Source organism: Marmota marmota, unplaced genomic scaffold, assembly GCF_001458135.2.
Source record: "Marmota marmota marmota unplaced genomic scaffold, marMar, whole genome shotgun sequence".
NCBI classification, from domain to species: domain Eukaryota; kingdom Metazoa; phylum Chordata; class Mammalia; order Rodentia; family Sciuridae; genus Marmota; species Marmota marmota.
Window position 1 is genome coordinate 345533 of NW_026000080.1, and position 18316 is coordinate 363848.

The 18316-nt window shown below is 35.3% G+C and overlaps 1 protein-coding gene across 2 annotated transcripts in view; it reads left to right on the top strand.

The window, feature by feature from the left end:
- Positions 1-2515: 2515 nt before the first annotated feature.
- Positions 2516-18316, top strand: part of Gtf2b (general transcription factor IIB) — a 27750-nt gene continuing 11949 nt past the window's right edge. Inside the window, exons 1-2 of one of the 2 annotated variants that reach the window (XM_015504721.2) lie at positions 2516-2668; positions 7413-7519. In XM_015504721.2, the coding sequence (XP_015360207.1) occupies positions 2652-2668; positions 7413-7519 (124 nt within the window). In that variant the 5' untranslated portion in view covers positions 2516-2651. Of the gene's footprint in view, positions 2669-2759; positions 2915-7412; positions 7520-18316 lie in introns of those variants that run through there. The other variant, XM_048814967.1, reaches the window with a different exon arrangement.

The following is an 18316-nucleotide window of genomic DNA, read 5'->3' on the forward strand; positions in this document are numbered from 1 at the left end:
TAATAATACCCTGGAAACCTGCACTGCAAAACCTATGTGTTATAGTTTATTCCACTCAGAAAAAAATAAAAAGAAAAAAATTACATCTAGATATAATAAAGCCAATTTCCAAATTATTAGCAATCTACATTGATCTCCAGTTTCTATGATGCTCTGCTGCCCTCCCAGTCCCTTTGCCTTCTAGGCCCTACAATATAGGCACTCAATACCAGAGAGGAGTAAGTAGAGATAAGGGGCATCTCTGCATTGCAAGTGTGAAAGGACTTTCTACTCAAGTGTGTACACAGCCTCTATTTTAGCAGAACCTTATTTTTCTGCATAGTGAAACTAAACCATCAAGATGCAAGCCCAGGACTATCACTAGTATGAAAATTCATTGTGGTAAGGTATCATTTGTAATTTATCAAGTATAGTGCTATGTAAAAAAAAAAGTTAAAAAAATCTCTATTTTTTAGAAATTTATATATATATATATCTCCCTCAACGGGCCTCCACGAGAACTTAAGGGGAGAACTCAAAAGTAGCGGGCGCCTGAGGCAGCAGGAGCCGCCCTATTGCTGGACAGCAGGGGTCCATATACAACTGAATACACAGCCTGTCTCAATCCAGCATCATCCAGTCACAGCAATTATGCACAGCTTAACTATCATCATCTTAATGGCTCGCTGGCGTCACCTCTCAACCACTCCTTCTGGCAATGCCAAGTGCCATCCTGATTGGGGGTGGCTCTCAACATAACTGTATTTGAATAAAGTTATTTTTTAAAAAGTTAAATCTAGTAGACTACAAAAAATTTTAAATCATTTATTAGGCATGTAAAATATTTTATACTTTAGAAGAACTACAATTAGCATATCAAGTTGTGGTTTCACAGAAACAAAATAAATTTTAATTTAAAAAAGATGTGTTCAGTTAAAGAATTAACATAATTAAATTATTTTAATTAATTTACATACTTGACTTAAATAAAATATCATTGATCACAAACTAGGAGTTTTGATAACTGCTATCCTAAATCATGATTTCTAAGTGATAAAACCTCAGTTTTGCATGTGCAAGTGTTTTAATCTCAGGATCAGAAATAAAGATTAAACAGGATAACGATGATGAAAATGCTTTATAGTATGCCAGACTAACAAAAGAAAAATGAAGAAATGGCTTACCTAAGCAGCTATTTTAATATGAAAGAAATCCTTACAAGGTATGACAGATAAAAAATACTCAGGTGGGGCAGGAATAATTTAATCAATCAGTGTGTTAAATTGCTTGGATGATTTCTTCCTTCAACCAATACTGTTGAGTACCTACTTTGAATTCACCAGGTATCCTTATGTTTGGATCCTTATTTTTGATCCTTGAGAGATGCCTAGTTGCCCTTCTCTTTTTCCACTAGCCAAGATACTTTACCATGAAAACTTTCTACTGGATTGAGGTGGAGCATCCCCAAGCCCTTTCCTGATTACCACTGGCACAGATGAAATGGGTTGACATTATTAAAACTTTTACTAACTGTGGGAAAAAAACACAGTAGTACAGTCAAATTTTCTATTATAGAATTAGGGAACATAAGATTGGAAAAAGAAAGAAAGAAAACATGCTCCTCATCCCAATTAGATTTCAGTTTCTAATTCCTGCCTCACACACTCCTTGTTCTTTCTAAGGAAATTAGCTAGTATCTCTTACTTGTGCTAAAGAAAACAATGTGTGCTCAGTGGCATTCAAGTCCCATCCCTAAATGAAGATGAAGAGGTCACTATATCTGAATCCTCATTCCCCTGGGAAACCACAAAGCGCCCTTTCCTCCAATTTCTACATTTTGGGTGGTCATTTCCAGCAAAGCCTTATTATTACTACCATTTGACGTTAGTTTGGTCCATAAATCTGGAGATTTTGTGCTGTATTCAGATGTTCCCTCAAGTTTTCTGTACTTAGCTATCAGCTATTTGCAAAGGCCATGGGGGAGGGGGAGCAAATGATCAGAGCAGGGCCCATATCTCTGCCTCACAGCACAGAGTGCAGTTACAAGGTTTTGTTTCATCTCTTGCCAGTTCTAAAAGAGTATGCAAGACACTCTTAACCTTACACCCATGAGCTAAAGGACGTGCCTACTAAGACAGCATGCTTGCCGAAGACACAGCTTGAATTGACATCTGTTCTGGATGACATAAGCTAATTTCTCTTTTTATTGCACATCTCTCAGTAAAAAAGAATCATTCCCAGGGGGCAAGAAAGAAATGTACTCATACGAGAGTAATAGACTCGAGGGTGGAAAAGGAATGGTTAGTCCTTAGGGAGGCGGGCTTTGCCCCCCTCCACAAGGCCAGGATTTTCTTTGTGCTTTAACTCCGTCAGATTAAGAGTAGCTATGATGCAACCTGTTTGCAGAGTTCCCTTGAGACTTCCCTGGGTAGTTTCGTGACTCGCCCAACAACATGGAGAATTACCGAAACGCAGCAAGAAAATAAGAAAACGCAAAGCACGTGGCGCACCGGATCTTATTATATTTGGCCCTTCTCCCAACCCGTAGCCGCGCCCTGTTACGACTGCGTGGGCGATTCTCCTATAAAAGCCGGTCTTGGAGCGTCTAGCCGCCACAGTCTCTTCCTGTTTCCAGCGCAGCTGTTGTTGCTGGAAGTGTAGTGGCCGCGAAGATGGCGTCTACCAGCCGGTTAGTAAGTCTGGCCGAGCCCGGCTAGCTGAGGGGCGGGCGGTGAGTGCCGGGGATTTCTAGGCCACTTGCGGGGCGGCCGCATCGGCCTCAGCCTCCCGAAGGTATGGGGAGTGGCTGCGGTACTGGCCGGCCGGCCGACCCGGACAAAGGCACTTCCAGACGGCTGGACTGTCAAGGGTGTCGCAGGGGGTACCGAGTCCTCGGTGTTACCGCCCCAGGGTCCTGGATTGTCTTCTCACACAGGTTCTGTCTTCTGTGTGTTCCTGTGTCCGCAGCCCCTGGCCTCGCGTCTTTTGCGAATATTTCCGCTTTTTTATCTTGTCAGTGTTTTTCTACGTTTGCTTTTCGATCTGTGGCCCATCCAACCCTAGGGTCCTAAATTCCTCCCTTCCAAAGAGCGGGAAGCGGATATTTCCAGGCCCCTATCGGTCTGACAGCTAAGAAAGTTGGGGACGTCAGCATTGGTCAACCAGATAGAAACTGATTACCATCCCAGTGGTCCTCCGAAAGTGGAAGCTAAGGCATTTCCGAAGAATTGATTAGTTTCCTGCTGAAGGATGTGTCTACAAATGTCGCTGTCTGCGTACTCTTGAAAATCTTGCCTACAGAAAATTCTTTACGTATTCAGGGAAAGTAATATATTTTTAAAATGTAATGTACGCGTATCTACAGGAAATACATGCAATGTCCTTCGACACAGGCTTTAACCTTGTGACCTGAAAAATGCTTGCAGACCCTAATTATATTTCTCATTATCACCATGAGCTAGATATTAGTATTTTTGCATATGTGTAAACTGAGTCATGCCAATGTTGATACCTTCCCCCCCCCAAGTTAGTGATAAATGTAGTGTTTAAAATAACCTGTTTCTATTACACAAAATTGGTCTCTATTTAACTCACAATGTACTAAAAGTAGCCAGGGTCTTCAGCTTCTGAAAGGAAGGCTTTGCACAATTTTTTTTTTTTTTGGTTGGGGAGAGCCTCTTATCTGTGAAATTGATCAGTTTCACCCTTGAAAAGCATTGTTCACAAAATAGTAAGCTGAATAAATCCTGGCTCTTTCTGTTCATTGCCAAGACTTACTATTTTATGTTTTTTTTTTTTTTTGTTGTTGTTTGTTTGTTTGTTTTGTTTTTTAAAGGGTAAGGTGGGGAGCAGCTTTAGCTAATGTCCTGTTTGGAAATAACTTAAAGCCAATGACACCCTTGTTTACTGATTCTAATTCTATGATTGAATGCTGATTCTGTCTGGGTGTGGTTCTTCAGGTAAAGCTTCCTTGTAGATAAATGGGAAACTTTAGCTTCCCTAAATTATCCAAATAGTACTTAAATTCTCTTAGTAGATCTGGTAGGGAATGTGGTCATATTTAGGCACAGTTTTTGTATACAATAGAGCGTGAAATTTTATTTGTAAAAATGGTACGGTAAATAGTACACATGGTAAATTCGTTGATTAGATTCTTTGCCTAAAGAACGCACTCTTTTGTCTTTATTTTCATTTAAAATAATTTTTGAAATTTTTTTTCTATATGTTCAGCTTTTAAATTTATGTGCCATTGCAGTTACTCATCTCTCAAGTTTTTCTGCTTGAGAAAGTGGAAAGTTGTACCTTTCTACAAAGAAATGTAAATGTTAGATTTCTAACTTTAGCATTTTTTTTGTTTCCCTGAGGAAAATATAGAGTTATTTAGCTATGAAACTGCCTGGCATTTTTACAGAGAACACATTTGAGTTCAAAACTAGTCTCTACCACTTATTCTGTGACTTCAGGCAAATCTTTTCTGACCATAATCTTTAAATTGGAAATAGTGCCTATTTTGCAGGGCTCTTTTGAAGATTGATCATAATAAAATAAATAAATGTATAGCACTAGATACACAGTGAGCACCCAATACATGTGTGGTATAAAAAGAGATTTGGGATTATCTGATACCTTGGTAGTCTAAATTATTTAATGTCATTGGTGGTATTTTTACCATCCTTCCCTATTTCTCTTTATTCCTCTACTGCCTCATTCTTTTTTTTTTTTTTTTTTTTTTGGAGTGGGAACAGGGATTGAACTCAGGGGCACTCCACCACTGAGCCACATCCCCAGCCCTTTTTTCTATTTTATTTAGAGACAGGGTCTTACTGAGTTGCTTAGTGCCTTGGTTTTTTGCTGAGGCTGGTTTTGAACTCTTGATCCTCCTGCCTCAGCCTCCCCCAACTGCTGGGATTATAGGTGTACCTGGCTCTACTGCCTCATTCTTGATTCTCCTTTTACATTTGTGGGTAATTTAATTACAAGTTGACTGCTTTAGGATGATTTAATTTTATTTTGGATAGGTAACCTATGGAAAGCAAAAGTGCAGAAGACTTTATAGTAAAAAGGAGTCTTCCTCCTTCTCTACCTCCCAGCCATTTAATTCTCCCTATAGCAGCCATCATTACCAGTTTCTTGGTGTTTTCCTATTGGTCATATTTTAACAAACATGTTTATAGTTTTAACCTCTCTTCCCCTCATAAAGTGGCCAATGTAAACCCTGTTTGCAACCTTGCTCTTTCCTTTTTTTATGAAGTTAGCACTCATATTGTAAGTATAGTTCAGTTATAAAGTGAGCATATACCACCCAGGTTAAGAAATCATATACCACTAGCTGTGACACGACTGAAGTCTGTTTTGTGTCCTTAGTCATTACTCCTTCCAAAAGAAAACCACATCCTGACTTCTAATACTGTAGATCTGTTTGCCCATTTTAAATCTTAAATACTATTTATTTTTTAGTTCTCAGTGGACACAACATCTTTATTTTATTTTTATGTGGTGCTGAGGATGGAACCCAGCGCCCTGCGCATGCCAGGCGAGCGTGCTACAGCTTGAGCCACATCCCCAGCCCACATTTTACTTTCTTATTCCCATTCTTCCTTCTCTCTACCCTTCATCTAATCCAATGAACTTCTATTCTTTGTTGCTTTTAAATAGTTCATACTTTTTCAATTTTGTATAAAATTCCTACCTTATTCTTCACTTAACATGTCTTGAAGATGCGCACTTTTAGGTTTTCTGTGTATTTTAATAGTGCCAAAGTATTATACCAGACCCTTGCAGACTCTGTTCCATATAGCTTCCCATTTTATCGTTTGTAATGACTTTTATTCTGGTATCATTTTATTTGTTTTAACAATTTGACATGATTTATACCTACCTACTATTAACATAGTTTTCTAATAGTAATTTATGGAATAAGTACGAATATAAAGCAATTTCTACTTTATTTTCTCAGAAGATCCAAAATATGTTCTGGCTAGCTTAATTATATAAATGTGAGGTTATGGATGATGATCAGTTTTCCAGTTCACCTTCTACGATAATAGTTAACATTTTGAATTGAATTTGCTGTCATGAGGAACTTTATCCAACACTAGGAATACCTATTTACATACTATAAAAACAGTTGATTTTTGTCTTTTATTTTTTTATTATATATATATTTATTTATTTTTATGTGATGCTGAGGATTGAACCCAGGGCCTTGCTCGTGCAAGGCAAGCGCTTTACCAGTGAGCCACAACTCCAGCCCATGATTTTTGTCTTTTAGATGTACGATTATGGTAGCCATAACATACCAATTTATTGTATTATTTGAAGTGAATTTATAACAGGGGCTTCAGTGATAGCAAATATTTGTGATTGTGAGGTTTTACTTCCCAGAAATAATTATTAAATTTATGTTAAGTGTGTTTGTTGCTTTTGTTATTTTATTATTTTAAAAATGTATTTGTTCTTTTTAGATATACATGACAGTAGAGTGTATTTGACGTATTATGCATAAATGGAGTATAACTTATTTTAACTAGAATCCCATTCTTGTGGTTGTACATGATGTGGAGTTTTACTGGTCATGTATTCATATATGAACATAGGAAAGTTATGTCTGATTCATTTTACTGTCTTATTCCCATCCCTCTCTCTTCCCTTCATCTAATCCAATGAACTTCTTTCTTTGTTGCTTTTAAAGCTGATTTGTCAGATAATATAGGGTTTTCTTCCCAAAATTGCTTTCTTGCTCAAGATAAAATGATTGAGCAAATTATTAGTATCACAAGTCTGTTAGTTAGCTTAGCTTTGAAACCATTTCTTGAATGTTAAAAATTCAATTCTGGATTAGATGAAATCATCAAGTCTTAAGTTCAGCAGAACTGTACCTACCATCTTTCATTTATATTCCTATTGGGTTCTGTGTATGCTTCTAAATCTGTTACTAAGGTGACAAACAGAAAAACAGAGGTCTGAAATGTATTTTCTAATTGAAGAAATAAGTGGCAAGGGTACAAACCAGATGGTTATATATAAACACTGCAGGCTATTAATGGTAGCTAGTTGTTGTTATACTATTGATCAAGATTTTTAAAAATCTTAGTAGCTGGCTACTAAGAAACACTGGTTAAGAAACACTTGTTTTCAAGCTTTGAAAGCCTTCTATGTCTGCAAATCAGGAACTACTAAAATAAAGGTAATTCTAATGGAATTTACATGCTAATTACTAGATAAATTTGATCTTTGTATCATATAATCTAAATCAGATAGTACTATCTTCATTGATTAAAGTAACCTAAATGGAATGTATACTTTGAATATTTAGCTTAAATGTGCTGAAATTATAGTATTGGAAAAGTGTTCAAAGTCTTTTTTTCTCTCAGAAGACTATTTTGTTACATGTTGCTTGTGAGGATATAAAAATGTAATGTTTTTCCATTTAGTTTGGATGCTCTTCCAAGAGTCACATGTCCAAACCATCCAGATGCAATTTTAGTGGAGGACTACAGAGCTGGTGATATGATCTGTCCTGAATGCGGTCTGGTTGTAGGTAAGTAGCTATTATGGTTTTAATAGAAATTACTTAGGATACTTTTTTTTTTTCCAAATTTTCTTTTCTTTTTTTAACTTTTCCCTCATAAGTAATTCATATTTTTTGAAAAAAAATTTAAGACAAATAAGAGTAAAATAATTCAGAAGTATCATATTTTATTGTATAAACCAATGCATTTTTCAATGTGAGTGGGAGGTGATCAAAAAATGAAGTCTTTAATCTTAAATTTTTAGTGGGGGTTAAATGAGGGCATGACACTTAATGCATGTCAAAAACAAATAAATTAATCCAACACTTGTGGGTTTTATATACTTAGAAAGTAAATAAACATGATTTATTTCAGAGTAATAAGAGTGTATCTGTACTGAGTCTTATTCAGTGTCTTTTAGTTAACAAAAAAGATTTGTTATAACTTTTATTTGGAATCATACTTTAAACTAATATTGTTCAAATATTTCTTAAAATTTTACTTTTATTCCTATTATTTAGCTGATCTAGATATGCTGAAGAAATTTAGAGTAGTTATTTTTATGGTAGGCTTATGATGTAATACTGATCAATTTATTGATTTTGTTTTTTGTGTTATTTGGGATGGAAACCTGGGCCTTACCCATACTGGGCAACTCCTGTACCACTAAGCTACATTTATAGTCCTCAGCAGTTCAGATTACTTGAGAATTAAAATGTTAGTAGGATTCTGAGAAGTATAACAGAAACTTTGGTAGAGATGTACTGTGGAATTGTCTTTAAGAATGTCTGTACTATTCATCAAAAAAAGCTACTTGCTTTAGTGGGAGTTTTAAAACATACAGAGTTGCTAATAGGAATTGGGATCATATGCAATTGTATTCTCAGTCAACAATATTAATGACTAATATATTGACATTAGACTAGATACTGTTCTAAATTATGTAGGTCTTCATTCAGTTTTTTTTTTTTTTTAAATACCAATATCTTCAATTTGTGTGAAGTAAACACCAATATCTTCAATTTACAAATGAGGAAACAGGTTTAGGTAGTCTTGCTGTCTGGCTCCATAATGACATAGGAGCCAGATTTCTGTCCTGCATTAATAAAATTATTTCAATTTCAGAATGGCAAACATGAGTCAGCACCTGTTTTTTATATAGCCTGCATGCTAAAGGATGACTTTACTTTGGGTGGGGGGGCTGGTTATCAGGGATCGAATTCAGGGGCACTCAATTACTGAGCCATATTCCCAGACCTTTTTCACATTTTATTTAGAGACAGGGTCTCACTGAGTTGCTTAGCGCTTTGCTGTTGCTGAGACTGGCTGTAAACATCCATCCTCCTGCCTCAGCCTCTCAAGCTACTGGGATTACAGGAGTGTGCCCCTGCACCCAGCATGACTTTACATTTGTAAATGGTTGAGAAAAAAATAATATTCTTTTGGAACACAAGAAAAATAATATCAAATTCAAATTTCAGTATCCATAAATAAAGATTATTGGAACACAGCTACACTCACTTGCTTTCACATTATAATAGCAGTTTATTAGTTGCAGCAGAAATCATATGTGTTGCTCTCGTTACTTGTTTCAGCTACTCAGCACACAACAAATCACAACGATGCAGTTATAACTCAACAGTGTTTTGAGTGCCATGCATATTGCCATAATGCAACATTTATTTATTTGTATTACATTGCATACCCATCATGTCAAAACAAGAAAAGTGAACTATGAATGTCATGCTTTTAAGCCACAGTGGCATGTGAATTATTTTGTTATTGAGTTAAGATAACAATGCTTTGTGTTTATTACACAATGATACTGTGCCTGTGCTAAAAGACTTCAATGAACATAAACATTACCATGTAAAACATTTAATCACAATATTCTTAACTCAGGAAAACAATAGTCATGAAAAAAATATGAAATAGAATATTTGATTACAGTGGAATTTCTTCACAAAAATAAAAGAATAAAGGTGAGGCTGCAACTCAAGTAAGTCTTGAAAGGTTTGCTTTACTTGAAAGGCTAAGTAATAAAAACCATTTATTAATGATAAGTTAATTAATTTGTATTCGATTGCAACAGCTGAAGAAATGTGTCCAGAGAAAATAAATTTATTTAAGATTGTTAGCTTTGCAGCAAGAACGGTTGCTTAAAGAGTTGAGGACATTGATAAACAACTTTAGTGAAATCCTGTCTCTAAATACAAAAAACTGGGGATGTTGTTAGTGCTTAAGTGCCACTGGGTTCAATCCCTGGTATCAGAAATAAATAAATAATAAATAAATAAAGAATTGAGGACATTAAGAGCATCTCCAATAGTTAGTTAAAAATCAAGGCAAAAAAAATCAAGGCAAATTATTTCAAGTATATTTTCTTTGCTCATGGTGACTATACAGGTGTTACTAATACTGTTCAGTAGTTTATTCATGTCAATACGGAGTTTTTGAAGTGACAAGAATTCATTTCCATGAGTTGTCTGCATTGAACAAATATAGGAGAAAATTTCAAAGAAGTTGTGAAAATACTAATTCAATACTACCCAATGGAATCTCCTAAGGTGTGTTGTACCTGATAGTGGTAAATGTATGTGTGGATCAGAAGACATATTTGGACAAAAATTTTAAAGATTATGAAAATGTAACATGCTTAAGGTCTGTGATTATTAATTATATTATTCATTAGCAGGTACTTTGTAGAAAAGATTTCAATCTGTTTTTTGTTAAACCAGTAGTGTTGACAGTTAACTTCATTCATTCTCATGGACTTAATAATTCTGCATATTTATTTTTTGTTAGAAATAGAATAGTATGTCCTAACTTGCCATACCACATACACAATTTAGTAGCTTATTAGTGACAAAGTTGCGCTATTTGTTTGAGTTCACGTCCAAGGTTGAAATCTTTCTGAATCATGCTGCATTCAATTACTACTATTGAATATTCAGTGACTTTGGAAATTAGCTTTTGCTGTAAACTTACATGTTAATTTATAGATTAATATTATTGAATTCTACTTAGAATTGCAAGGAAAAACAGTGCTTATATATGAAACCGGTACTTAATAAAGTCAGTTTGATAATAGCTATCATCATTGGAATCAAAATAATGTCAAATTGCTTTTATATATTTCCAGTGCTGTCAAAAGTTAACACAAGAAGATGTTTCTTACCACACAGATTTGCAGCTGATATATTTTTTGAGCTCAAGCTATATTTTCAGCAGTGTTTGTCAGACCTGGATGCAAATATAAAGGAGATATTTATGTTTCAAAATACATTTACCTATGTAGTTAAGAAACTTCTCTGACCTTAAATTGAAAAGATAATCACAATGGAGGCTGAAACAGGAGGATCTCAAGTTCCAGACCAACCTGGGCAACTCAGGAGATCTTGTCTCAAATTTTAAAAAGGACTAGAGATGGTAGAGCACTCTTAATAATGTGTGAGGGTTTAAGTTCAATTCCTAGTACCACAAAAAAGAAAAGAAAAAGCAATTAATGGACAGTATAACAACATACGAAAAGGAGAATACCAGAAGAATGTAATGAAATCCTATAAATGCCTTTTAAGCAATAAATATGCTCAATTAAAATTATATGCTTGTCATCACTATTGATCAGTGCTTGAGAGGTGAACATTTGTGAGTGACTTTGATGACAGGAAACACTAACTTTGAACTCCAAGTAAGTAATGGTACCAACAAAAAATAATTTTCATTGGAAGATATGTATTAAAATAAATGTCACTCAATTATTATATTTTAAATTTCATAAATAGTGAATTAGCGATTCTTCTTTTATATAAATGCCTGCATAATATCCTCAGTTTTGCCTTTTGACCCACAGAACCATATCTACTATATGGCCCTTTGTAGAAAATGTTTATTTATTAACCCTTGAGTTAAATTAGTACATTTGAATTCTCCAAAGTATTAATATAGAATCATTAATTTGTAAGAGTGAGAAAGAATTGAAATTGAAGATAATTTTGCTTCTTAACTCTCACTTCTGTAACTGTTTAAAAAGAAATAGTGCAAAAATGCTTCATTATAGTTCCAGCCTTTCATCAGCCTCACTTCCACTTCAACCAACATGATATTTGGATAAGGTTAATCAATTAGAGAAAGAAGATATAATTCATAAGTTTATATGCTTTCTTGTACTCATATTCCTCATTTTTACTTGCATTTTTCTGTTATACCAAGCTAAAGGAAATTATGTTTATTTTAGCTTTGCCTTGAAACTCCAGTACCAGAACTATATTTTATGTCAGCCTAAGCTATTAGGTAAAAATTTTAGGTCAGAAATTTTAAAAATGTAACAATATAAGATATTCTTTTTGTAACTTATAATTCTTATTCTTTCTTGTAATTTATAGCTGTATATCCTCATGATACTGGTTCTTCTGACATAAAATGTAACTGTTAAAATATGCAATAGGCTCTTTGTGATAAAATATGTGAAATGTCTTTCAAGTCAAGAATTTCTTCTGGGCTGGGGCTGTGGCTCAGTGGTAGAGCACCTGCCTTGCAGTATGAGGCACTGGATTCGATCCTCAATACCACATAAAAATAAATAAATAAAGATATTTTTTAAAAAAAGAAGTTTTTCTATGACCAAATAAGGATAGGTGGAGAAGAGTTTACAAAGTTCCGTTTTACTGAGAATATTATCAAGCAAATTAAGTTGAATACAGTTTAATTGGAAATGACATTCAATGCATATACACACATATTGTCAGTCAATAATAAATTTAGATACTACCAATAAGCAATTGAACTTTTATCATTTCATGGTTTAAAGGCATATGTTCTTTGTTACCAATTCAATTCAGTCTTATACCTGTTATGCTAAGGAAACAGAAAATAAATCAAACTGGGCAAAACTTTTGCAACCTATTAAAGGTATAATATCTGGGCCTTTTTTCATATTTGAGATACTGATAGTCACAGGAATTTCAATCCAGACAACAATCATTTTCTTGTGTTAGTATACATGGTGTGATTGTCTTTGCCATAAAAATGTTTATACTGGGCTGGGGATGTGGCTCAAGCGATAGCGTGCTCGCCTGTNGGATCGAACCCGGGCCGCACGCATGCCAGGCGAGCGTGCTACCGCTTGAGCCACATCCCCAGCCCCTGGTAGTAGCTTTAAGCAGAGCTAGTTTTTAAAGCAAAGCTTTGTTGTTCCTACCACAAAACTATTGGTTCTAATAGCACTGATTTGGTTTTGGTTTTTTGTTTTTGTTTTTGTTTTTGTTTTTCTTCCTCGGGATTCTAATAGTAGTATTATGTCACTTTAAAATTTGGAACAGTAGGTGGCAGTATAATCATTAACATCAGATTGTTTATAAATCTGACCTTGTACAGTACTTAAAACATTGAGAATAATCAGCAAAGTATTTAAGTAAGGTTCTGTAGTAGCTGTTAAAATATGAAATTGGGGCTAGGGATATAGTTTAGTGGTAAAATATGTGGCTAGAATGCACAGGACACCAGCAGAAGGAAGAAAAATACTTGGTCTTAATGATTTTTATAAATAAAGACTTCACCATGAGTTTTCCTTAAAACTAGAGTTGTCATTTCTAGTTAAAGCCATTTTTTTGAATATCATTAAAATTTAAGTTCTTTCATTGTTCCTAAAAGCAATATATGGAAAATAGTTTTAGTTAGATTTGGAAAAGAGAAATAGTCAATTTTGACCTCTCCTCCCTAAATTTATATATATTGTTTACACAAGTGAATTTGAAACATGAACATGCTTTAAGAGAGGCTGGGAATATGTTTAAGAAGACTCTAGACTTCAATCCCAAAAATTCTAATGCAGATCATACATTGGTGACATATTGAGGAACACAAATCTGTTTTATTAACTTAATAATTTACCACATTCTTTGAGGCCTTCTGTACTACTTGACTTTCATCCCATCTTTATATTTTCTTTGTGACCTACAGAATGTACTCCTCTACAATGTGTATCTTGTAATTCTGTCTTCATGAATCCTAATATACTAGAAGACAATGGCTAAGCTTGACTAATAGTTAATAAGCTGTGTAAATACAGTCAAGTCTAACTTTCTTCATCTCTAAAATGTCTCCTTTTCCTATCCCCCAAAAAACAGATACCGCATACCTCAGAATTGTTAAGAGTCAAATGAAATATGTATAAAACATGTATGATTTTAGTATAAGATTCCACTGTATGTATTTTGGGAGTATCAGTGTTCTTGTTTTCATAATCTTATTTTTAAAAAAGTAATTCTGAATTTGAGATGCTTTTCTTCGTAACATCAGTTATATCATATTCTTGAGCGATTGCTGTGGTTTGGCATATTTAATGCACCAGTTATATTTTAAAGATTATTGGATTACCATCATTAAATTATCATTAACAGCATTTCCATAGGGAAAAAATATAGACTTAGTGTAATATAGCCACGTTACATTTTTAAAGGAAGGCCTATTTGTATTCCCTTTAGGATTCATGCTTTGGCACCCCTTGTAATCCTTCAGATACAGCTTTCTTGCCTATCTTAGAATTTTTAATTTGGGTATAATTTTCTCTTACGCATCAGGAAATTACTAATTTTACTTGATTAACACATTGCTCTTGGAGATAATTATTCCATTTTACAGAAGGGGGAACTGAGGCTCAGACACATCTAGAACAGAAGAAAAAAAATTCATATCTCAATAAGTGACAGAGCCACCTAAATACAAGTCTGTAAGACTTGAGCCTTTTGTCTTTGTTACATGTCTCTGTTAAGCACTGTGCTGGTCATTGAGAGGGATAGAAATATGAGACTTTATAAGCAAGGCTTTGTGGTAAAATGTGTTTTAAATCTCCCATGTATGGTGAGAATACAAATGAAAGAAGTAGTAGCCAGGCACGGTGGCGTGTAATCCCAGGGGCTCCAGAGGCTGAGGCAGGAGGATCGTGAGTTCAAAGCCAGTTTCAGCAGCAGCAAGGCATTTACTTAGCAACTCAGTGAGACCCTGTCTAAATAAAATACAAAACTAGGGCTGGGGATGTGACTAACTGATTGAGTGACCCTGAGTTCAATCCCCATTACCCCTCTGCCCCACCAAAAGTGGTGACTTCCTGTGGAAATTTCTATTGGATTTATAGTGAAGTGCCATGTTTAAGAATGAGTAACAATTTTATATAGACAAAGTTATTTCAAATACAGAGAAAAACTGGTGCCATAGGATAGGTACCTGAAAAGTATGATTTTTGAGGTATGATCTTGCTTAGTTGCTGAAGCTAGCCTTGAACTTGCCATCCTCCTGCCTCAGCCTCCCAAATCACTGGGATTACTGGTGTGTATACCACTGTGTCTGGCCCAAAATGTTTAAATAAGATTGGTTTCCAAGAAGGTAACAATTGAAACTCTGGACAATTTTCTTCATATTTCCTTTTTAAAAATTCCTTTATTACCAGAGGCAAGAAGCAATGTTGGCTAGAAAATCAGATCCTCTCTAATTGCTGTTTTGAGTGTGTTGTAGTTTTTCCCTGCACTACTAATATTGCTACCTTAGCCATTATAGTTTTAATATTATACTACAACATGCTTTAGGTTGGACTTATAGTTTGTAACTTGCATGATAAATACAGCAGTCTGTTTAAGTTTTCTTCATGTATGGTTTCTGTCCAAATATAAGGCAGAATTCCTTGATTTTACTGGACATTCTTTTCTCATCTTCCCTCTCCCCTGACCCTGTTATTCTATGTAGAAGAGACTGTTTTCCCAAAATACATTCCCCATTCTTTCTTTAGTCATAGAGTCCCTGAGTTTTTATGTGGCTGCCCAGCTATACTATATTTCAGCTTCCTTTGTAGGTGGGTATGATCTCTTGTGATTGTATTTTAGCCAGTGGGTTATATGTAGAAGAGAAGTGTGGGGCTCTAGATCCTGCCCTGTGAAGAGAAGGGTTCTTTTTTTCTGTTTCCCAATAGCTAAGAGGCAAGCTCGATGGAGGGAGCTACCAACAGCCATCAAATGCTACAAAATCCAAGAAGTGATGATGCTGGTTTGTCAAAAAGGAGGATCCTGGGTGACACTAGTTTAGACTATTAAGTGTTTTTCTGTCTCAAGTTATCCTTATATTTCCTTTGATTATAGTGGTCCTACCTATAGCACCCCCACCCTTTTTATTTGGTACTGGGAACTGAGCCCAGGAGCATTATATCCATGATTTCAGCCCCAGCCCTTTTAATTTTATTTTGAAATAGCCTCACTAAGTTGTCCAGGCAGGTCTTGAACTGGCATCTATTTATTTATTTATTTATTTATTTTTAAAGAGAGAATTTTTTAATATTTATTTTTTTTTAGTTATCGGCGGGCACAACATCTTTGTTTGTATGTGGTGCTGAGGATCGAACCCGGGCCGCACGCATGCCAGGGGCGCGCGCTACAACTTGAACCACATCCCCAGCCCCGCATCTATTTATTTCATCCCTCTATTTATTTCATCACCTTGAGTCTCTGGGATTACAAGCATGCACCATATTGTGCCTGGTTTACCTGTAACCTTTCTAATACACTTGTGGAATTGTACTGGGAGTTTATCTTGACTGAGAGTACTGGTAGTTGTGGATTGGAAGATTTTATAACATTTAATATAATTTATAATATTACATTGAACTCCAATTAACAGTTATTTATTACAGGATGCATAAGCATAAAAACCAAGCTGAGGCTTATGGTGATCTCATGAACTTAGCTGAAAATTCTGCCCCTAACATAGTTTAATTACCACAAGAAAGTTTTAGAAAATATTTAATTTATTTTAGCAGTGAGCTAGCTAAAACTTCCCTAATGTTTCTATTAAATGTAGTGGTACCTGCCTGTAATTTCAGCTACTCAGGAGGCAGAGGCAGGTGAACTGCAAGATCGAGGCCAGCTTCAGCAAGTTAGTGAGGTCCTAAGCACCTTGGTGGGACCCTATCTAAAAAAAAGCAGTGATGGGGTAGCGGGGAGGCTGGGAATGTAAGCTCAGTGTAAAGCACCCTGGGTTCAATTCCTAGCATATGCATGCAAAAAAAAAAAAAAATGTGGTCAGAAAGAAATAAAAACAACACAAGGAGATCAACACACTTAGCAGATTTATTCTAGAAAATTTAATTAGTAAACCAAAGAAAAAAATAGAGGCACATCCACAGGATAGAAGAAGATAAAATATCCATTATGATCCCTTATATAAACTGCTTGGGATCAAAAGTGTCTCAGATTTGGGAATTTTTCAGATTTTTGAATATTTGTGTATTTACCAGTAGAGTGTCCCTCATCTGAATATCTTGGAATTTGGAGCATTTTGGATTTGGGGATGAGGGTTTCATCATTGTACTTGAAGATCCCATTGACTGAGATAAAATACTAAAGGTACAATAGATGGAAACTATTGCTAGCAGAAAACATCAGGGTTGCAAGTCAGGAATCCTGAACATGACTGGGGAATATATCCTTTTAACATTTGTAAAATTTTATTAAGCTGGACACAGTGGCATAGACCTATAATCCCAATTACTTGGCGACTGAGATGAGAGGATTGCAGGTTCAAGGCTAGCCTGGGCAATTTGGGAGACCTTGTCTCAAACAATAAAAAGGGTTGGGGATATAATTCAGTGATAGAGCACCCTGGGATACAGTCCCCAGTACTGGGAAAAAAAAAATTAAAAAAAAAAAACCTAAAATTTTATGAACAAAAATATAACCAACTGCCAGGCACAGTAATTCTAGAAACTCAGGAGGCTGAGGCAGGAGGATCATGAGCTGAAGGCCAACCTCAGCAATTTAGTGAGACTGTACCTAAAAAAATACATAAATAGTTTTTTTAAAGGGCTAGGGATGTAGATGATTGCTAAAGCACCCCTGGGTTCAGTCCCTAATACCACAAACCAAGCAACCACTAAAATGGTTACTTTCAGAGGACTTGAAGTCATATTGACAGATTTTTGTTGTGACAAATGCCCAAATACAGTGAAGTTAACTGAAATTTCAGCTTGTCACACTTGGTACAAGAAGATGGTCTTGGAACATTGTTTTTTCATGAATTTATACATATATCCCTGAAAATTCAGTGCTGAGTTATGCTTGCTAATTGTCATATGGAACAGTATTGATGACTATTTACTGGCATTCTGGGTTCTTTTCCTTTGAGGTATTGTGGTATGATTGTAATTTCCCTTTCCCCTTTGAAGTTAAGCATGGCTGCTTGACTAGCTTTGGCCAATGGAGTGTGAATGGAAATGTTAATGTTACTTTGGGTCAGAAACAAGTCAGTGCAAAATTTGCCTCATTTCCTTCTTCCTACTATGATGACTGGTGATACCTCAGGTGGTAGAGATTTCAACACCTTGACTAATGATGGTATAGAAAGCCCCCAGCTGTTCATCTGTAGACACATAGTATGAATAAGAAATCTTCATTCTAAGCTATTAGGCTTTTGTAGTAATTTGTTGTTCAAGTGTAATTTATCCTACACAGAAGTATTACAAGAAGAATAATCTAAAACAACTATGGTCAGCTTTTATAAATAAGATGGTATCTAGGAAACACTGTGGTCTGTAAGGTAATAGTTTTTCCTAATGTAAGAGAAATAGAGTAGAATCATGGTTTAATAGAAGGACTATTTCATTTTACTCATGACTTAAATGCATTATGTTGGAATATTTCTGTTAAAAATCAGGAACATAATTAACCAACACTTTATAGAATAGATATTGGAAATGGAGGAAGTTGTTTGCTACTGATGGGGTTCTCTATCTAGAATATCCAAATCAAATTTCAAAAATCAGCAAATGAGTTTTTTGTAACCCT